A 17,947-nucleotide genomic window follows, 5' to 3' on the forward strand; every position below is an offset into this window, starting at 1 on the left:
TGTGTATGCATACCTTTTTTATTTATACGTTTTGTTTATCAAAGTTGAGGGGGTCTGAGACACTTAAGGGTTCTTCTTTCATTGCCTCTGTTGCATAATGTGAAGAACAGTTACAGAAGCCTGTTTGGTTCTCATAAAGTTGAGGGCCTAAACAACGCACAGACTTTGATTTTTTTAAGCGCGTACTTTTGTTCAAAGGGAAACTTAAGGTCTTATGACCATGAATATAGTCATGGGAGAAAATACAGCACTTTGAAGTAGATGTGGAGCTGTCCTTTTTCTTTTGCGTAAACAAGGTTGTTCCCAGTAGCAAGCAGGTCTGCTCATCAGTGACCTCGTTTGAGCACTTACTGTCTTTAGGTGTGGCCAAGTGGTCTTCAGACCAAGTCCACTCTGGTACCTTCACTCTCACTGATAACAACAGCTGTGGTCACTCTGCTGAGCACTAGGACAGAGAGGGTTCTGCAGTAATCTCTTGCCCAAGGCCTGTACAGTGCTTCCACAACTCCCTATTTATCATAATATGGATGAGAGAGAGAGAGAAAGTGAGACAGGCAGGCATGTTTTTAATAATCTGCGGAACTAGCCCAGCATGTACTTCAGTTCCTGCCTCAACCAACCACGATACGACCAGTCCATACGCAATAATAACATTATTGAAAGCAAAGGCCAAGTTGCCCCCTTATCCCAACCCCACTTCAAAGAGAACAGGAATGATAATAAAGGCAACAATAGCATAGCAACCCTGCCTGAGTCCAAACATGCCCCCCTCCCCCTCCTCCCACACACACATCCCAAATAAATTAAGCACCCGAGCCTTGAATAGTTCCCCCTACCCTGGCAGAGACTACAGGCGGGGAACGGGTGGGGGTTAGGGGAGGGGAGGGGGGGTCACATGCGTCAAAACTCAGCTACATATTCTCAGTCCATCTGCATGACCATGCTCTCCAACCCCTCCAAAATCCTATTGATTGCTCCATTTAAGGCCTTCTGTAACTCGGGGCCACATTTTTGAGAGCATTGATCTGACAGTGGTTGTAATTATGGATTACAGGCTTGTGGTCAGCTAATGTTATGGTCATGGATATTATTGGAGTGTTAGGAATTTTTGTTTTGTTTGTTTCATCAGTCCAATTCTGTAATCAACCGCTATGTTCTATGCGAATCATCGCTGGCCCATGCTTGCCAAGCTAGGAGTTCTGAAGCCGTTTGCCAGGAAAAATGAATGTTGTTAGTTTCAATGGTTTTAATGTTTCAGTTGGCAGACATACAGTACGAACCATGTAAGTAGATCAGTTGAATCCAAGATTTGTTTGGGTGATCATTTATCCATCCATGAATGATTTAAAGTTTACATTTTAAACTGTGTATACAATGAGGGTAGTATGCATCAGCGGTTCTGAGACACAGCAGGGTAAGTCAACAAATATGTAAATAGATTTTTCCTGGTTTGTTACTCGTGAATTGGAGCCTCTTATGGCGAAAGCCTTTTGGTCCCCTCTCCGTGTGAATGAGGATTTATTGATACACTTCTCGTTCTCCAGTTCACCAAGCTCTTGAGAAGCAAGACATGTGTCTGCGCATGTAATATCCCTCGCAGAAACCAGCATTCTTTGCCTGATATTAATCAAATCAAACATTGTTATTGTGAGAGTTCCAGGTTTATTCTCTTGTATGGACTATCTTTTTATAGTTTTCAGTTGAAGTCATCAGCATTCACATTCACATTTACATACTTTCCAACAAATCCAAAATAGTCCACAAGAGGGTGCAAGAGGATGGGTTTTGCTGCACGGTCTTTTCGTACAGTCATTGCATAGTAGGAATCGGTTCAATGCCAAGTCCCAAGTGATCTTTAATGATGAATAACTATCAAGTTTTGCCAATGTTAAATTCAGCTTAGCCACTGTTCTAAAATATGTAGTGACCCGAAAGATAACTGCAAAAGTTACATCTTGACGAAACCGTACAGTCCAAAAGGCCCAAAGGTTTTTTCAGAACTCCAGTTAGATCTGGCAGTTCCAGACCAGACTATTGATTGTAATGTTAACATTTTTTTTGGTGTGGTTTAACCCCCTACCCACATGTACAGACATGCATTGACATTTTGATGAGGGCATTTTAAGGGCACAGTATAGCTTACACATACAATCCATAATGTTAGGACTCCCAGCCATACGAACACCCAAAAATATCAGGGCCAGGGCAGCCTGGCTTCGGCCATGGCAGTGAAGCAGTGAGCAGGTGACACGGCATAGCAGAGCCCTCCACCTCTGGGTATGGTTACCCCCCCCCCCCCGGCAACGGAACGCTGGATGGCATGAGGCGCATTCTTGGCAAGCCACCACCGGCGTCTTTTTCAAGACCCAACACGTTTCTCAGACACGTTGCGCAAGGAGCCGAGGCCATGGATATGTGCGTGTGTCAGTCAGCGAGAGACTAGAAACCCTACATATATGTATACACTTCCCGCTCTCTTCCTCAAAGTGGAGCCTGACCTCGCAGTGTACCTTTGGTACCCCCAAGCACCTGTTACAATGACTTGTCTTCATGACTGGTCATATAGAGTGAGTTTTTAAGGAATATCTCTTATTTTGCTTCAGGAGTACAAGGTCTGGTCTGTGCTTTTGTTGATTTTTTTTAAATGTTATATTATTATTATTATGATGAGGGAACAATCTTGTCTCACATATTCACACGTATTTCCTACGTGACAATGTTTCTAGAAGGTTCTGTCTTGCGTGGTGCACCAGCACCTTCGCTGACAATGCAATTCTATTTTTAATCATTCTAAACGGTGCCATGTGTCGTTGGAGGATGATAGATGTGGTGTCACTCCCCCCCCCCCAGGCTTCTTCTTCTCCTTGCCTCAGTTCAACCGAATGCTCGACCACATCTACAGTGTGGTTAGAGTACCTGTTGCTCCTCACCAGACAAGCTCACTCAGTAGAGTGATGCTGATTGGCTAAATTAATTCTCTGCTTGTCAAGCATGTCTCCCATCAGCCGGGGTTTGACCCCCAGACACCAGCTGGGTTCTCTCCGTTCCTGTTGTGTGTACCCCACCCTCGCTCTCAATATCCCTCCTTGTCTGCAAACTCAAACCTTACAAAAACGGACTGTAGAATGACAGATGCAGACACAGCCTGCTGTACTGTTTGCCAGACAGTCCTTCACTGTAGGATAAGTGAGAAAGCACTTTTTTGGTTGTTGTTCCGTGAGATGCAGTGGATAATTACAGCAAAATTAGATCCATTTTTACTAAGTAACATTGCCTAAATTAAGACACTAATCTGATCTTTTTGTTTATTAACAAGAAAGTGGGTCTCTTTGTCACTTGACATGTCATGGGACTGTTAACCACTGGACAGTGACTGTTGCGTAAGAACTGATACCATAAGGGATGAACAGTGGCACTAAAGGATTCAAGTGTTCACCCTAAGAGCAAACATTTGAAAAGACTCTTTCTCATCCCTCCTTTTTTTTCTTCCCATATACCTGATGACGTGGACCTCGTTCTCCTCAACAGACAAATATTTACCCCTAATTTCATCAGCGCCAGTCCAAGTTCATTAGAACAGCTCAAGCATAGCCCTCACTGACCGTACTGGCTGAGTTTATTCAAAGTTCTTCATTTACATACAGTTTCCTTGGACAGGAATCACGTCTGAGTTTATGCTAGTCGAAATGGCCATGGCAGATTAGGGGGGGGGGGGTGTTTCTTTTACAATTCTAATGTTCTTTTTTGAAGAATATTTATAAACATTGTGAATGCAGGATTGCTGGTACTATGGGTTAACACTGAGACCAATTTATTTTGTCTCGGAGCCCCTTGATTTCACAGCTCTGACCTCACAGTTCGTGTGACTCACACACACACACAGACTCAGGAAGGGAAAGAGTGCACACACACACACAGTTAGGCACACAGCTGTTTTAGAAACTTGGGCTCGACATGTGTTCTGCTGTCAGAGGGAGTCGGGACTGGAAGGTAGAGGACGTGCTTCACAAGTGCACTGCAGGAGAAGACCAGAAAGAGAGAGAGTGGGAGGTTTAACGTCAGTGGGGGGGGATAGTATTGAAGGAGACCTTGATAGCTGGACACAGGACATTGGAAAACACTCCGTCAAGTCCCTCATTTGATCCTTTTTTTTTGATGAGTTTGAATGTTTTCACCGCGGTGTATTGGCTCTGTTCGACAGGAGAAGATGCACATCGACTTCTCCGTTGAGAGACGCGTTTCTCAGGTTGAACGTTAAAAGATGTCTCAGTGGTCCAGAGGATTTATCTCATGCCTTTTCGACGGAAGGAATGTTGACGGAAAACGCTGGAAAGGACTTTCGTCAGGGGTCCACACTTGAACTCCACCAGGGATTCTATCAGTCTTATTGTTGTTTTGGCCTTTTCGCTTCCTCGCTTTCGGACCCGTCCTTTGCTTGAGCGACAATGGAAACCAGGTGCGGCGTGAGAAAGCTGAGGCCTCGCAAACGGAGAGGAACGAGACAGCGCTAGCCCGTCTTGCGAGACGAACGAAAGCAGAGCAAGAGCGTCAGAAAGAGAGAGGGGGGGTGGGGTGGGGTGGGGGGGAGGGGGGGTACAAGGAAGGATAAAGGAAGAAGGGGAGAAATATGAGTTTGCCAACAAACTGTGTAATGCTTGCTCCCCCGGACCGATCCTTTAAAGTCCGTAATGGGAATATATGTGGATCCCCCTGTGCGGTCAACCGACCCATTGACATTGTGCAGAAACGCAGACGGTAACCCATCAAAATTATTACCTCGCACCACACGTGCGGTTGTCAATTTAACATTAACATGTTCACGAAAACGTGTGTTCCTTATATATGTGGTAGGTCTCTTCCGCCATGTGTGTATGCATGTTACCTTTTCTGTTCTCTAATTTACATTTAGTGTTCCTGGAAAATGTTTAGCCTGCGGGCAAATTCAAAACCGCCGGTGGTTAAATGAGGAGCATGGGCCGTGTTGTGGTGATTTGGTAGCTGAGAAAACACAGCTTGGTCGTTTTTTTACAAGGAGTCCTGTGACTTGTGGTCACTGACTGAGAGATTTGGCCTGGAGGTGTGCTTGTCTTAATGTGGAACACATGGTTGACCTGCACAGGTGAAGTCAAAGGTTGTCTGTTCCATGACAGAGTTGCTACCACTATTTGCCTTTTATACGTCAGCATGCACACACACACACACACACACACAGACCCCCACACACCACTGCTACAGAACAGATGGCACTACGTGAAGGGGACCATTATGTTGTGTGGGACGCACCCAGCAGACTATTCCCACTTGTCCCACTGCTCAGTTTTGAGAAGTTAAAGGAAACATGACTAATTCTGTATCTGGCCTTTCAGAAAGCATGACGACAGACCTCTGTCCTGGCGGAACAAATGTATGTTTATAATGTCAGCCCTCAAATGTAAAAAAAAAAAAAACCTTCAAAGGAAACGTCTAATGACTGTGAGTCAGGCGTGTTTATGGGCACGTTGCAGCCTGATGAATTGAGCATATGCGACTAATAACACAGTGAAGTCGAGAAGAAAAGTGCCTTTTTGACCCTCCTCCCCAGTCCAGTTTCCACTCATGTTTAGGAGCAGCCGAGCCGCAACTCTCTGATTTCAACATGAGGGAGCTGAACTCATACAAATATAGGCCTACAAGATTCAGACAGATACACTCATTTAGGCGTACATGTACACGCAAACAACTTTTATGGTCATCTTTCTGTTAACTTTTTGTGTCTTAATGATACAGTTCAAGTCGTCCACGAAATCAGGATACAATCCAATAAACTATGTGTCAGTGTTCCCGCTACTAACAAACCACATTGATGTATGGGTTTATGATTCAGTACAAAGAAGTCCGAGGATGTCCTGGCTCCTTGTCTCTAATGGGATTCTGAGTTGATTTAGATTTGACCAGCTCTTAACGTGTACACAAATTGCAAGTGGTCACAGATTTAAGAGTCAGCTAATGCATGGTGAATTGTGACATTAGTTATCAAACATACAGGTTCAGCCAAGCCTCAGACACAATGCTTGCACATCTTCCGTTCATCTGAAATCCACATTGACTCAGTTAAACCTATTTGAAGCAGGCAGGTTTATTAGTGGTGTAACATACTCCTATCGAGCTGTGACCCCTAAACCATATTACGTAGCGAACTGTGAGTTCAGTGTACCGTTAAATATATACAGGACCGTGTAAAAGTCTTAAGCACAATTATATAGTTTCAAAAAGTAAAGCAAAAATGCTTTAACAAACAAAAAAACAAAAAACAAATATTTTCGCAAAACATTAAATATTCGTATACCATTTTTGGGGTGCCTAAGTCTTTTTCACAGTACTGTGTATTAAAGCAATTCAGTTGTAGGAACCAGAACGTGAACCTGTACAGAAGAGCACTGTTGTGGCATTTAAAAAACTACGAGCTTCCAGATTTCTCTGGTTCCCAGGCTACTGAGCATTTAATTTCACTGCTGAGGTTGAACTGTAATTTAGAAGCCTCTCTCTGTAAACTGAAAGAAAACGATCGGCGGTCCTTGGCTGTCTTCCAGCTGGTTGACCCCTTGAATGTAGAACACTGTTCAAAGGTCGAATGTTTTGTGGTCCCGTTATGAGTTTCTAACCAGGCTGATTTGGAATGCCGTGTGTCCAGTTTGTGTGGCTCACTAGCCTCTGGTCTGGCCTGGTCACAGGCCCATTGTTATGGGTGCTAGGGGAGAATGGACGTGCGACACGGTGCATTTCAGTACTCAAATGATTATTTAATCAGAATTAGGAGGGGTCGGGTGAGGCAGTAGGATGGTAGATGGCAGGGCAGGCGTGCTCAGTAGGTGGGTAGACCGGTGGACAGACAGGTAGACGGAGGATGAGGTGAATCTGGGCCAGGAGAAACAGGAGACAGTTAGCAAGTACGACAAAAAACTAAAGAGGTGCCGCTTCCCACACACACAAACAGATTTACACAGCAACACACACAGCTCACAAACCGACATAGACAGATAGAGACTGCCACTAGGAGGCTGATGTGGACTGATGTGTCACCCATACACCACAGAGGTCAGGCTTAATTTAGTAATTGCTTCAATTCCTAATTGATTCAAGAGGTCACAATTGAATCTAACCTCAATTGAATTAACTCTTCTCCAAGTGGATGAATGAAACCGCATAAGACCACACAGACTCCCAGAACCTTGTTATAATAGGAAAATGCTCATTTAAATGCTAATGAAAATCCAAATATAAATGCAATCTGTCTCACTCTTTTCCCCCCCAAACAGTATCTGATCAATGCATTGATGGTTATGTGAACTCACATGCTGTGACCTGTCCTGTAATGTTAAAGGAGGGACTTCTCCACTCAGGGAGGATGTGAAGATGCTCTGAAGTGAAGTGAACCACTGTTTTCGGAAACGTATGCGAAGCATAATGATTGTAACTGGACTTGTCGAATGATGCACAGACCGAAGGGATAGGATCTAACAGCTGGGGTCTTTTATAAAGAATAGGCAGGGACAGGCAACGTGACAGCCCAAAAAAAGGCACTATAGATCAACCAAAAGACGAAGTTAGGAGCAGGAAAAATCTCAATAACTAATTGAACACTATATATAAACAACAATCGGACAAGCGCTCTCGCTGACTGTAAAAGATCAAGACTTTGCGAAGCACGTTACATAGACGGGTATAAATACACGCAACCCTAAAGCAGACACAGGTGAAAGTAATCACATAAAAATTCCGGGGAAACCGAGTCCTGCCGCTTGTTCGGCTGCTGATCCGGTTTGTGGCACTCGGGTTTGACATCTACCTGTTACTAGGTTATGGTGAGTATCTCTGCGTCCCAAATTGCATACTTTTTGTTTTTACTTTATGTACTGATACCCTTACAATGAAGTATGTGCCAATGTAGACAGCATGGGAACAATCGAGACATACCGCTTCCTCATGACATTGGGCCTTGAACGTTGAGCCATACATGCGTCACAGTTTGTTGCGCAAAAAGAGATGCACGATGAAAAGCAACCAGTAAAGCATTATTGGCTTGCTGCAAAATGCAACCAGATGCAGTAGAACATCCTGGTATGTTTGGAAGACCGTATCTGACCGTGTATTGGGACAAATATTTTTCTGGCATACCAAGTATGGTTGTATGGGTATTGAGACCCTACATTTCCTTCATAGATGGCCTTTCAGAAAGAGTTGGATGGACTGAAATTGAATTGCAACCACTGGCCAACAGTGAGCAGACAGATGAGCTTGGAAGCTGTATTCCCTACGGCCAGGAAACCACCAATGATGTCACTGACATCATGTCAGCACAGACCACGATCTGTCACCTACGCATCTATGGTCGATGACTCGGGGGGGCCCCCTGGCACAGATAGGAATAGCAATGTGCAACTGGGAGAAAGTATGTGTGTGTTATAAAGTGTTTGTGTGTGTGTGTGTGTGACAGTAAGCAATAGAGGGGAGTTTGAACCCGGGTCTACAGTTACAGTATGTACCCATGTTTGCTTAGGAGTTTTCAAGATCCAAGCATCTGTCTCCCAGAAAGGACACTACTGTCTCAAGCTTACGGGCTGCAAGGAAACAATACAAAATAATTGTGCTTAGAGGATGGATACAAGAAGTGGCCCACGTTAGCAGTGGCCAACGTCTTTGATTGGCTGGCGAACACCGGACACAGCCGGGGCCCATGTGATCACTCTCCCTGCAGGCTCGCCAGCTCCTTAATTTTAGGAGGAAGTGGCAGAGCCTGCCTCGCTGCAGGACTCAGTACCAGTTTATTGAGCAGCACCTATTACAGCCAAATGAAACCTATTAGAGGAGAGCTGCTTCCCTTCCTCCCCAGTGCTTGTTGTTTTACCGAAAGAGAGAGGGGGAGGGGAAGGGGGGGGGGACAAGAGAGAGATGAAGTAAAAGGAAGGGGAGAGGGAGGAAAAAGAGGGGGAGTGGGAAAGAGAGAGAGAAAAGAGACAGAAAGAGAGTGTGCTTGCAAGTGTGTGTGTCTGTGCCTACCTGTTGTGCCTGGCTAGCGTTTGCTGTTTGCCTGATGGAAGATGGAAGGTTCTCAATATGCGGTCGATGACAGGACCAAATAGAGACCTGCACCACTGGGACCCTAATCATGCCCAGCTGGCTGGCTGTAAGGTGTGTGTGTGCGTGCGTGTGTGCTTGCCCATGTGTGTAAAAACGATTGTGTGAGTTAGTGTAGGATGCTGGTTTGTTTCAAGAGGTCTATTACTGTAACCCTTCATAAATTCTTCAGATGGGTTAACAATACTCATCACGTGCTTCGCCACTGTGTGATTCGATTCTGTCTGTGACTTATATAATAAGTTCTTGTATCCTTCATGATTGATAATCAGCTAAGACAGGTAGAACCTGAGAATAACCTCTCAGCTGGATTAGTTTAACCGTAAGAGCTATTAAATAGAATCAAAATTGAATCTCGCATGGACATTAGGTTGAGTGTTGCCATTCCTAGGAATAGAACATGAGCTTTATGACTTCATAGAACACTCTATTATGTGTGTGGAATCTATTTATGTGTGTCTGAAGTTTAATACCTTGCTACAGTACCGGGCTGCTGTGGGCTAGATGACAACTCTTCCATATGGGATTGACATCCATGTCACGACATGCACGCCACCTTCAAAAAGGAGCTCCTGTGTGCACACCAAGCAGATTTACACACACGCACTCACGCTGTCACATACCAGACCCGGCAACTGAGAGGAGTCACCAGCAGCTTGACTTCAACTTTCTCACTCACACACACACACACATTCACACACACTTTGATGTAGGTCCAGAGATCCCAGCCCCCCTACCTTGCTCCCCTAATCTCTCCTCCACCCCAAGATCAGTTTGTACTCTTTATCCTCTTCTTCTCCCTCTGCCGCCTCTCTTCCTGTTAGTTCAGCACCCTGGCCACTCACTATTCAGCCAACACAACTTGTTCTTACAACGGGATAAATTGCCTACACCATTTTCATACTGTAGACCTGGTCAGCCAAGCCATGTGTGACTGATAATGAATTCAACTATCTTCGTTTAGACCGCTAGCTTAGTGGTAGCTTAGCTTAGCGACTAGCTTAGTTTAGACCGCTAGCTTAGTGGTAGCTTATCTTAGACACTAGCTTAGCTTAAACCACTACATAGACTTAGCGTTGTGTGACACAGTCATACAATACGTCCAAGCAAGTCGAAATTGTAGCTTATTCTAAGCCACAAAGCCCCAAAAAATATTCCCAGAGCTGCATTCTGAAGGGAACATTGCCTTCCTGGCACTCAGCTGTGAGGCCGTCGTGTCCTTCTAATAACTTTGACAAACACGACCGATTTGGTGCCCCTCGTCGCGTTATCTGTCTTTGCCAGTCTTTGCCATCGGCACTCTGACATCACTCTCCCTGCCAGGGTTGATGGGTGAAGGGTCCAAGAATGTGCTTTTCATCCCCCCCCCCCCGCCCCCCCTGCGTGGATAGCCTTCTAGAACTATTGACATGATTCTTATGGCTTTTCCTGAAGAAAGTTTTTGTGAGGCAGTTTTGCCTGTGTGTGTGTCTGTCTTTGTCCGTGTGGGTGCTGTCTGTTGCCATGCAGATGATACTGGTGGTGTTTGTGGGGGTGGGGGGGTTCACGTAAAAAATAATGGTCTGTTTGTTCCCTTCTACATGTGGGAAATGAGCATTGTGTATACGTCCTGTAAACTTCTGCCTCTCTCACATCGTTGACCACAAGTCAAGTTCTCGTGTGTTGGAGAGTCGGTCCTCCGCCAATAAGTCAAAGGTCAGGGAGTAAAATAATAAACATGCTCGCTTTGTTGACTCCTCGGCCCTCGTGCAAGGACTTCTCCTCACGCTAAATTTAGACAAACATATGCTCAAATGGTTAGATCAGACACGCACAATGTAGTATTTTTGGGCAACCTCCAAATTGATGTAATGGAAACAACTTATTATCCAGTTTCTTCTGGTTGTTACAACATTTATGAGGTGTATTGAAGACCTATAAAAGCCTATGGATATCCTGGGGTTAAATACAAATTCACACCTCATTTCCTCATAGGGATGATTATTCTGGCCTCTATCTAGATGGGTGGTGGGAGTCGTGTGCACAAAATACCTTTTTAAGGAACCTTCAAAATGTTTCTTACATTCGAACCATAGCCATGGTATGTTTCTGAGCTAGCTAGCTAGTTATGTTTCAATGCTGGATACTAACTCACTGAAACAAAATTCCATGCAAATGAATCATACAGTAAACAACATACCTTGTGTATACAGGATGACGTTCAAGCAAGAAAGAAAAATCTTGTTTGGAGACGTCACACACACACACACAGACAATGTTTACTTTCAAAGCCGTCTTTTTGTCTATCTTTTTTTGGGTGGCACAACTTGTTTTTCTGGTGCTTGTAGATCACACACAATGGAGTGGAGGGGTTGAGTAAACATCCCCCTACCCAGACCAGGTGCCCCTGGTCCCCTTCACCCGTGGTTACGCAATACCAGGAACTCACAAAGAGACCAACAGACAAACACACCCCACACCAACGCCCTTAAACGTCCACACACACACACACACACAAACCTTCATGTTTTTCCAAACCCACGTTCTCTCCTCTGCTCCCTTCTTTCCTGGAGCGTCCAGGCCCCCAAAAACCACGCAAACACACTTTCTCCTTTGATTGTCGTCAGTCGGCCAGGCCCCCCTAGAGCTGGTTCTCACGCCACAAGGAAAGAAGACGGAAGGGGGTTGGAGGGAAGGGGTGATGGTGGGGGGTGGGGGGTGGGGGGTGGGGGGGGTAGGTGGAGGGTTGACTTTTGACTCCAGATTCCGTGTCATCCTCTGGAAGCTTCTGGTTGGCGATAACATCTGGGGTCTCGGAATGAAACTCAAAAGTCCCTCAGATCTTTCTTTCGTTCCCATGAGTGCTGCTGGTCTGTCCAGCTGGTGTCAATCACAGGAGACAGGCACGACCTGATTACGCAAGGCCTGGCTCTGGGCCATAAAGACGGAAAGGAGAGCAGCTTGGTCCATGCTGTGGATCTTCAGTCTTTTCATCGGCTGATAAATGACTGTAATTGAGGAATATCTGGTCGGTGTATTTGTCCACGGTGACAAAGACCAGGAGGCTTCTTAAGGCTGTCTTCTGAATCCCATGGGAGTTTTATGTTGTTCATTTGTTTATATGGAATTTTCCCATGTCATTGTAGGTTGACCACTCACAGCAAATTTCATTTCTTTCACAGTTTGAACGAGATAGCCCCTTTAATAGTAAACACGCTGCTCAAGCAAGTAGTGCCCTTTTGTCACTGCATAACCATGACCAGGAGTCAGATGGCTGAGCGGTGAGGGAGTCGGGCTAGAAATCAGAAGGTTGCCGGATTGATTCCCCGCCGTGCCAAATGACGTTTCTCATGACGGCTCTTCACCCTACTTGCTTCGGGGGGAATGTCCCTGTACTTATTGTAAGTCGCTCTGGATAAGAGCGTCTGCTAAATGACTAAATATAAATGTAAAGCCCTATCTCACTCTCACATAGACCACTCACAGACACAGACACACACACAGAACACAGCCGTGTCAGAGTTTAAGAACAAGACTAGAAGCTCGGAGCGACAGCCAAGGTCATCATGACCAGATTTTAATTTAGCCATGTGTGTGGTTTATTAGGTTTGGTGGAGATGTCTCAAAATGGAAATGCGTCAGAGACCCGGAGGACATTAACAATGCCAGGATCCTGTGAGAACTTCTCAAGGTTACCGCTCCACAACCCTGTGTTTCCACCAAAAACTTGTGACATTCCGTTAAACTGACTTTGAAACGGTGACTTCTCATGGCAGAAATAAACACTGTCATTTGTTTTTACATTTTGTCATTTAGCAGACGCTCTTATCCAGAGCTCAGCCACCTGACTCCCTTTGTATAGCCTTTGTATTGCCTTTGTTTTACCTTTGTATTGTTGTCAATGATACTTTTGGCCATTGAGTGTTTAAGGACACTTGGCCATCACACCTATATGAGTTTGTTGGACATCCCATTCCAAAACCACGGGCAGTGATATGGAGTTGACGGCGGCCCATCTTCTGGGAAGGCTGTCCAAACGATTTGGGAGTGTGTCTATGGGATTTTTAGTCCTTTCAGCCAAGAGAGGGTTAGTGTGGTCAGGCACTGATGTTGGATGGGGAGACCTGGCTCTCAATCATCTGTGTTCTATGCGGTTGAGATCAGGGCTCTGTGCAGGCCTGTCTGGTCCTCCAAGCCAGGAAAGTCTCAAGGTTAACAGCAGCACAAAGCCTCCAGGCACCCTCTCAGCTCATCCTCTGCCCAGCAGGACTGCTCCTCTCTGGGACAGAGGGAGGCCGTGCTCGGGGGGGGGGGGGGGGGGGGGGGGGGAACCATGTTTTTACCTACCCTTCTTTGTGCATAGTGGCAGTCATGCTGGAACAAGAAAGGGTCTCCCTAAAGCATTTACACAAAGTTGAAAGCACCAAATGTTCTCCATTTTACAGTATGCACGTTAGGTAGCATTATCCTGATGTGAGGTGAGTGATGCAACAGGTTTGGTTTGTACGTGTTATGTTCAGCACTTTGCAACCCTGCTCTGTGACTTGACGTGGTCTACCACTCTCAGTGCTCCCAGACTCTTCCACAATTACAGCACTGACAATCGACCCGGGCAGATCTAGTATGGCAGAAACCTCAATTTATTTGATGGGGTTTGTAGTTACCCATGATGCCCGGTAGGGGGTGCAAACATACAAAAATAACTCAATTAAATTTCCATTGTGGAATGTGAAATGAATACCAAAGTTCATTAATACCCTGACTCCGCACTCAGTAAGAAAAGGTCCGATATTTCTTGCTGTTTCTGAAGTAAAAACCTTGTTTTTTTTTTGTTAGTTTTTTTCATCCTTCTTCACTGTATTGTTTAGTGAAGGGGAAAATAAGCAGAAAGAAGGCTAAAAGGAAACGACAGTGAACTTTAACCCCTCGGTACTCTGTTTTTGGTGACATATTATGTAATTTTTCATGGTGAACAAATGAAAATAGGGTTGGAGATTAATCTTACCCTTCAAAGAAAGCTTATGACTTCTTATATCAGTTTCATTTTTTTCCCTCAGATGGGAAAAGAATGACCTGTGTTACCAAAAGCCAGTTTGCATTGATATTAATGAATGGGACGAAATTCCAGGCTGGCCGTGAGGGTGTTGGAGCTCTGCTCCACCTTGAATCTATATATAGACTGGCAGCATCCACCCCTCCTGAAGAGAGCTATTTATAGCTGCTGACACCACAAGCGCTGCTATCGATGCAGTCCTTGTCGTCAGAGCTGGCAAAAAATGCTGAGGGGGGAGATACCATTGAATATGAAAGGGAGGGAGAAAAAGAGGGCAGTCCCTGTGTGTGTGTGAAGAAACCACGCAAACACACTTTCTCCTTTGATTGTCGTCAGTCGGCCAGGCCCCCCTAGAGCTGGTTCTCACGCCACAAGGAAAGAAGACGGAAGGGGGTTGGAGGGAAGGGGTGATGGTGGGGGGTGGGGGGTGGGGGGTGGGGGGGGTAGGTGGAGGGTTGACTTTTGACTCCAGATTCCGTGTCATCCTCTGGAAGCTTCTGGTTGGCGATAACATCTGGGGTCTCGGAATGAAACTCAAAAGTCCCTCAGATCTTTCTTTCGTTCCCATGAGTGCTGCTGGTCTGTCCAGCTGGTGTCAATCACAGGAGACAGGCACGACCTGATTACGCAAGGCCTGGCTCTGGGCCATAAAGACGGAAAGGAGAGCAGCTTGGTCCATGCTGTGGATCTTCAGTCTTTTCATCGGCTGATAAATGACTGTAATTGAGGAATATCTGGTCGGTGTATTTGTCCACGGTGACAAAGACCAGGAGGCTTCTTAAGGCTGTCTTCTGAATCCCATGGGAGTTTTATGTTGTTCATTTGTTTATATGGAATTTTCCCATGTCATTGTAGGTTGACCACTCACAGCAAATTTCATTTCTTTCACAGTTTGAACGAGATAGCCCCTTTAATAGTAAACACGCTGCTCAAGCAAGTAGTGCCCTTTTGTCACTGCATAACCATGACCAGGAGTCAGATGGCTGAGCGGTGAGGGAGTCGGGCTAGAAATCAGAAGGTTGCCGGATTGATTCCCCGCCGTGCCAAATGACGTTTCTCATGACGGCTCTTCACCCTACTTGCTTCGGGGGGAATGTCCCTGTACTTATTGTAAGTCGCTCTGGATAAGAGCGTCTGCTAAATGACTAAATATAAATGTAAAGCCCTATCTCACTCTCACATAGACCACTCACAGACACAGACACACACACAGAACACAGCCGTGTCAGAGTTTAAGAACAAGACTAGAAGCTCGGAGCGACAGCCAAGGTCATCATGACCAGATTTTAATTTAGCCATGTGTGTGGTTTATTAGGTTTGGTGGAGATGTCTCAAAATGGAAATGCGTCAGAGACCCGGAGGACATTAACAATGCCAGGATCCTGTGAGAACTTCTCAAGGTTACCGCTCCACAACCCTGTGTTTCCACCAAAAACTTGTGACATTCCGTTAAACTGACTTTGAAACGGTGACTTCTCATGGCAGAAATAAACACTGTCATTTGTTTTTACATTTTGTCATTTAGCAGACGCTCTTATCCAGAGCTCAGCCACCTGACTCCCTTTGTATAGCCTTTGTATTGCCTTTGTTTTACCTTTGTATTGTTGTCAATGATACTTTTGGCCATTGAGTGTTTAAGGACACTTGGCCATCACACCTATATGAGTTTGTTGGACATCCCATTCCAAAACCACGGGCAGTGATATGGAGTTGACGGCGGCCCATCTTCTGGGAAGGCTGTCCAAACGATTTGGGAGTGTGTCTATGGGATTTTTAGTCCTTTCAGCCAAGAGAGGGTTAGTGTGGTCAGGCACTGATGTTGGATGGGGAGACCTGGCTCTCAATCATCTGTGTTCTATGCGGTTGAGATCAGGGCTCTGTGCAGGCCTGTCTGGTCCTCCAAGCCAGGAAAGTCTCAAGGTTAACAGCAGCACAAAGCCTCCAGGCACCCTCTCAGCTCATCCTCTGCCCAGCAGGACTGCTCCTCTCTGGGACAGAGGGAGGCCGTGCTCGGGGGGGGGGGGGGGGGGGGGGAACCATGTTTTTACCTACCCTTCTTTGTGCATAGTGGCAGTCATGCTGGAACAAGAAAGGGTCTCCCTAAAGCATTTACACAAAGTTGAAAGCACCAAATGTTCTCCATTTTACAGTATGCACGTTAGGTAGCATTATCCTGATGTGAGGTGAGTGATGCAACAGGTTTGGTTTGTACGTGTTATGTTCAGCACTTTGCAACCCTGCTCTGTGACTTGACGTGGTCTACCACTCTCAGTGCTCCCAGACTCTTCCACAATTACAGCACTGACAATCGACCCGGGCAGATCTAGTATGGCAGAAACCTCAATTTATTTGATGGGGTTTGTAGTTACCCATGATGCCCGGTAGGGGGTGCAAACATACAAAAATAACTCAATTAAATTTCCATTGTGGAATGTGAAATGAATACCAAAGTTCATTAATACCCTGACTCCGCACTCAGTAAGAAAAGGTCCGATATTTCTTGCTGTTTCTGAAGTAAAAACCTTGTTTTTTTTTTGTTAGTTTTTTTCATCCTTCTTCACTGTATTGTTTAGTGAAGGGGAAAATAAGCAGAAAGAAGGCTAAAAGGAAACGACAGTGAACTTTAACCCCTCGGTACTCTGTTTTTGGTGACATATTATGTAATTTTTCATGGTGAACAAATGAAAATAGGGTTGGAGATTAATCTTACCCTTCAAAGAAAGCTTATGACTTCTTATATCAGTTTCATTTTTTTCCCTCAGATGGGAAAAGAATGACCTGTGTTACCAAAAGCCAGTTTGCATTGATATTAATGAATGGGACGAAATTCCAGGCTGGCCGTGAGGGTGTTGGAGCTCTGCTCCACCTTGAATCTATATATAGACTGGCAGCATCCACCCCTCCTGAAGAGAGCTATTTATAGCTGCTGACACCACAAGCGCTGCTATCGATGCAGTCCTTGTCGTCAGAGCTGGCAAAAAATGCTGAGGGGGGAGATACCATTGAATATGAAAGGGAGGGAGAAAAAGAGGGCAGTCCCTGTGTGTGTGTGTGTGTGTGTGTGTGTGCGTGTGTGTGTGTGTGTGCGCTGCTATCGATGCAGTCCTTGTCGTCAGAGCTGGCAAAAAATGCTGAGGGGGGAGATACCATTGAATATGAAAGGGAGGGAGAGAAAGAGGGTAGTCCCTGTATGTGTGTGTGTGTGCGTGCGTGCGTGTGTGTATATATTATATATCTGAATATATGCAAAAGCAGATCTTCAGACTGTACATACGTTTATTTTCTACCAAACTAAGTTGATGTTTGAGATTGTGTGTAGGTCTTAAACAGTTGGATGAATTCAGCGGTCCAACATATCATCTTGGAGTTGTAGACTATTGCATAACTTGATTCACCATTGCCCAGTGGGGGTATGCAGGATAACAAGGGGTACATTTGCTGCAAGTCCTTATTACATAATGACTGGATATTACTAGAACTCACATCCTGTCCTTTATTCTCTCTTTCCTTTTTCTTCTGCATGGTTCCTTCTCCCCCTCTTCCTCTCTCACTCTCTCCCTTACCCTCTCTTCTTCCTTTCCTCTCCCTCACTGTCTGCCTCTTTTTCTCTCTCTCCCTTTTATCCTCTCTCTCCTCCTCTTTCTCCCTCTTTTTGTCTCTCCCTTTCATCCTCTCTCCCTTCCCCCCCACCCCCTCTCTCTCTCTCTCTCTCTCTCTCTCTCTCTCTCTCTCTCTCTCTCTCTCTATGTCTGTCTCTCTCTCTCTCTCTATGTCTGTCTGTCTCTCTGTCTGTCTGTCTCT

At 45.4% G+C, this 17,947-nt stretch overlaps 1 protein-coding gene across 7 annotated transcripts in view; it reads left to right on the forward strand.

The window, feature by feature from the left end:
* Positions 1-17,947, forward strand: part of LOC124487917 (cAMP-specific 3',5'-cyclic phosphodiesterase 4D-like) — a 53,500-nt gene that overhangs the window by 24,990 nt on the left and 10,563 nt on the right. Inside the window, exon 1 of one of the 7 annotated variants that reach the window (XM_047050320.1) lies at positions 4,600-4,755. The exons of the other annotated variants lie outside the window; for them this stretch is intronic. Coding sequence (XP_046906276.1) covers positions 4,628-4,755 — 128 coding nt within the window. The 5' untranslated portion in view covers positions 4,600-4,627. Of the gene's footprint in view, positions 1-4,599; positions 4,756-17,947 lie in introns of those variants that run through there. 7 annotated transcript variants of the gene reach the window in all.

This window comes from Hypomesus transpacificus, unplaced genomic scaffold, assembly GCF_021917145.1.
Source record: "Hypomesus transpacificus isolate Combined female unplaced genomic scaffold, fHypTra1 scaffold_107, whole genome shotgun sequence".
NCBI lineage: Eukaryota > Metazoa > Chordata > Actinopteri > Osmeriformes > Osmeridae > Hypomesus > Hypomesus transpacificus.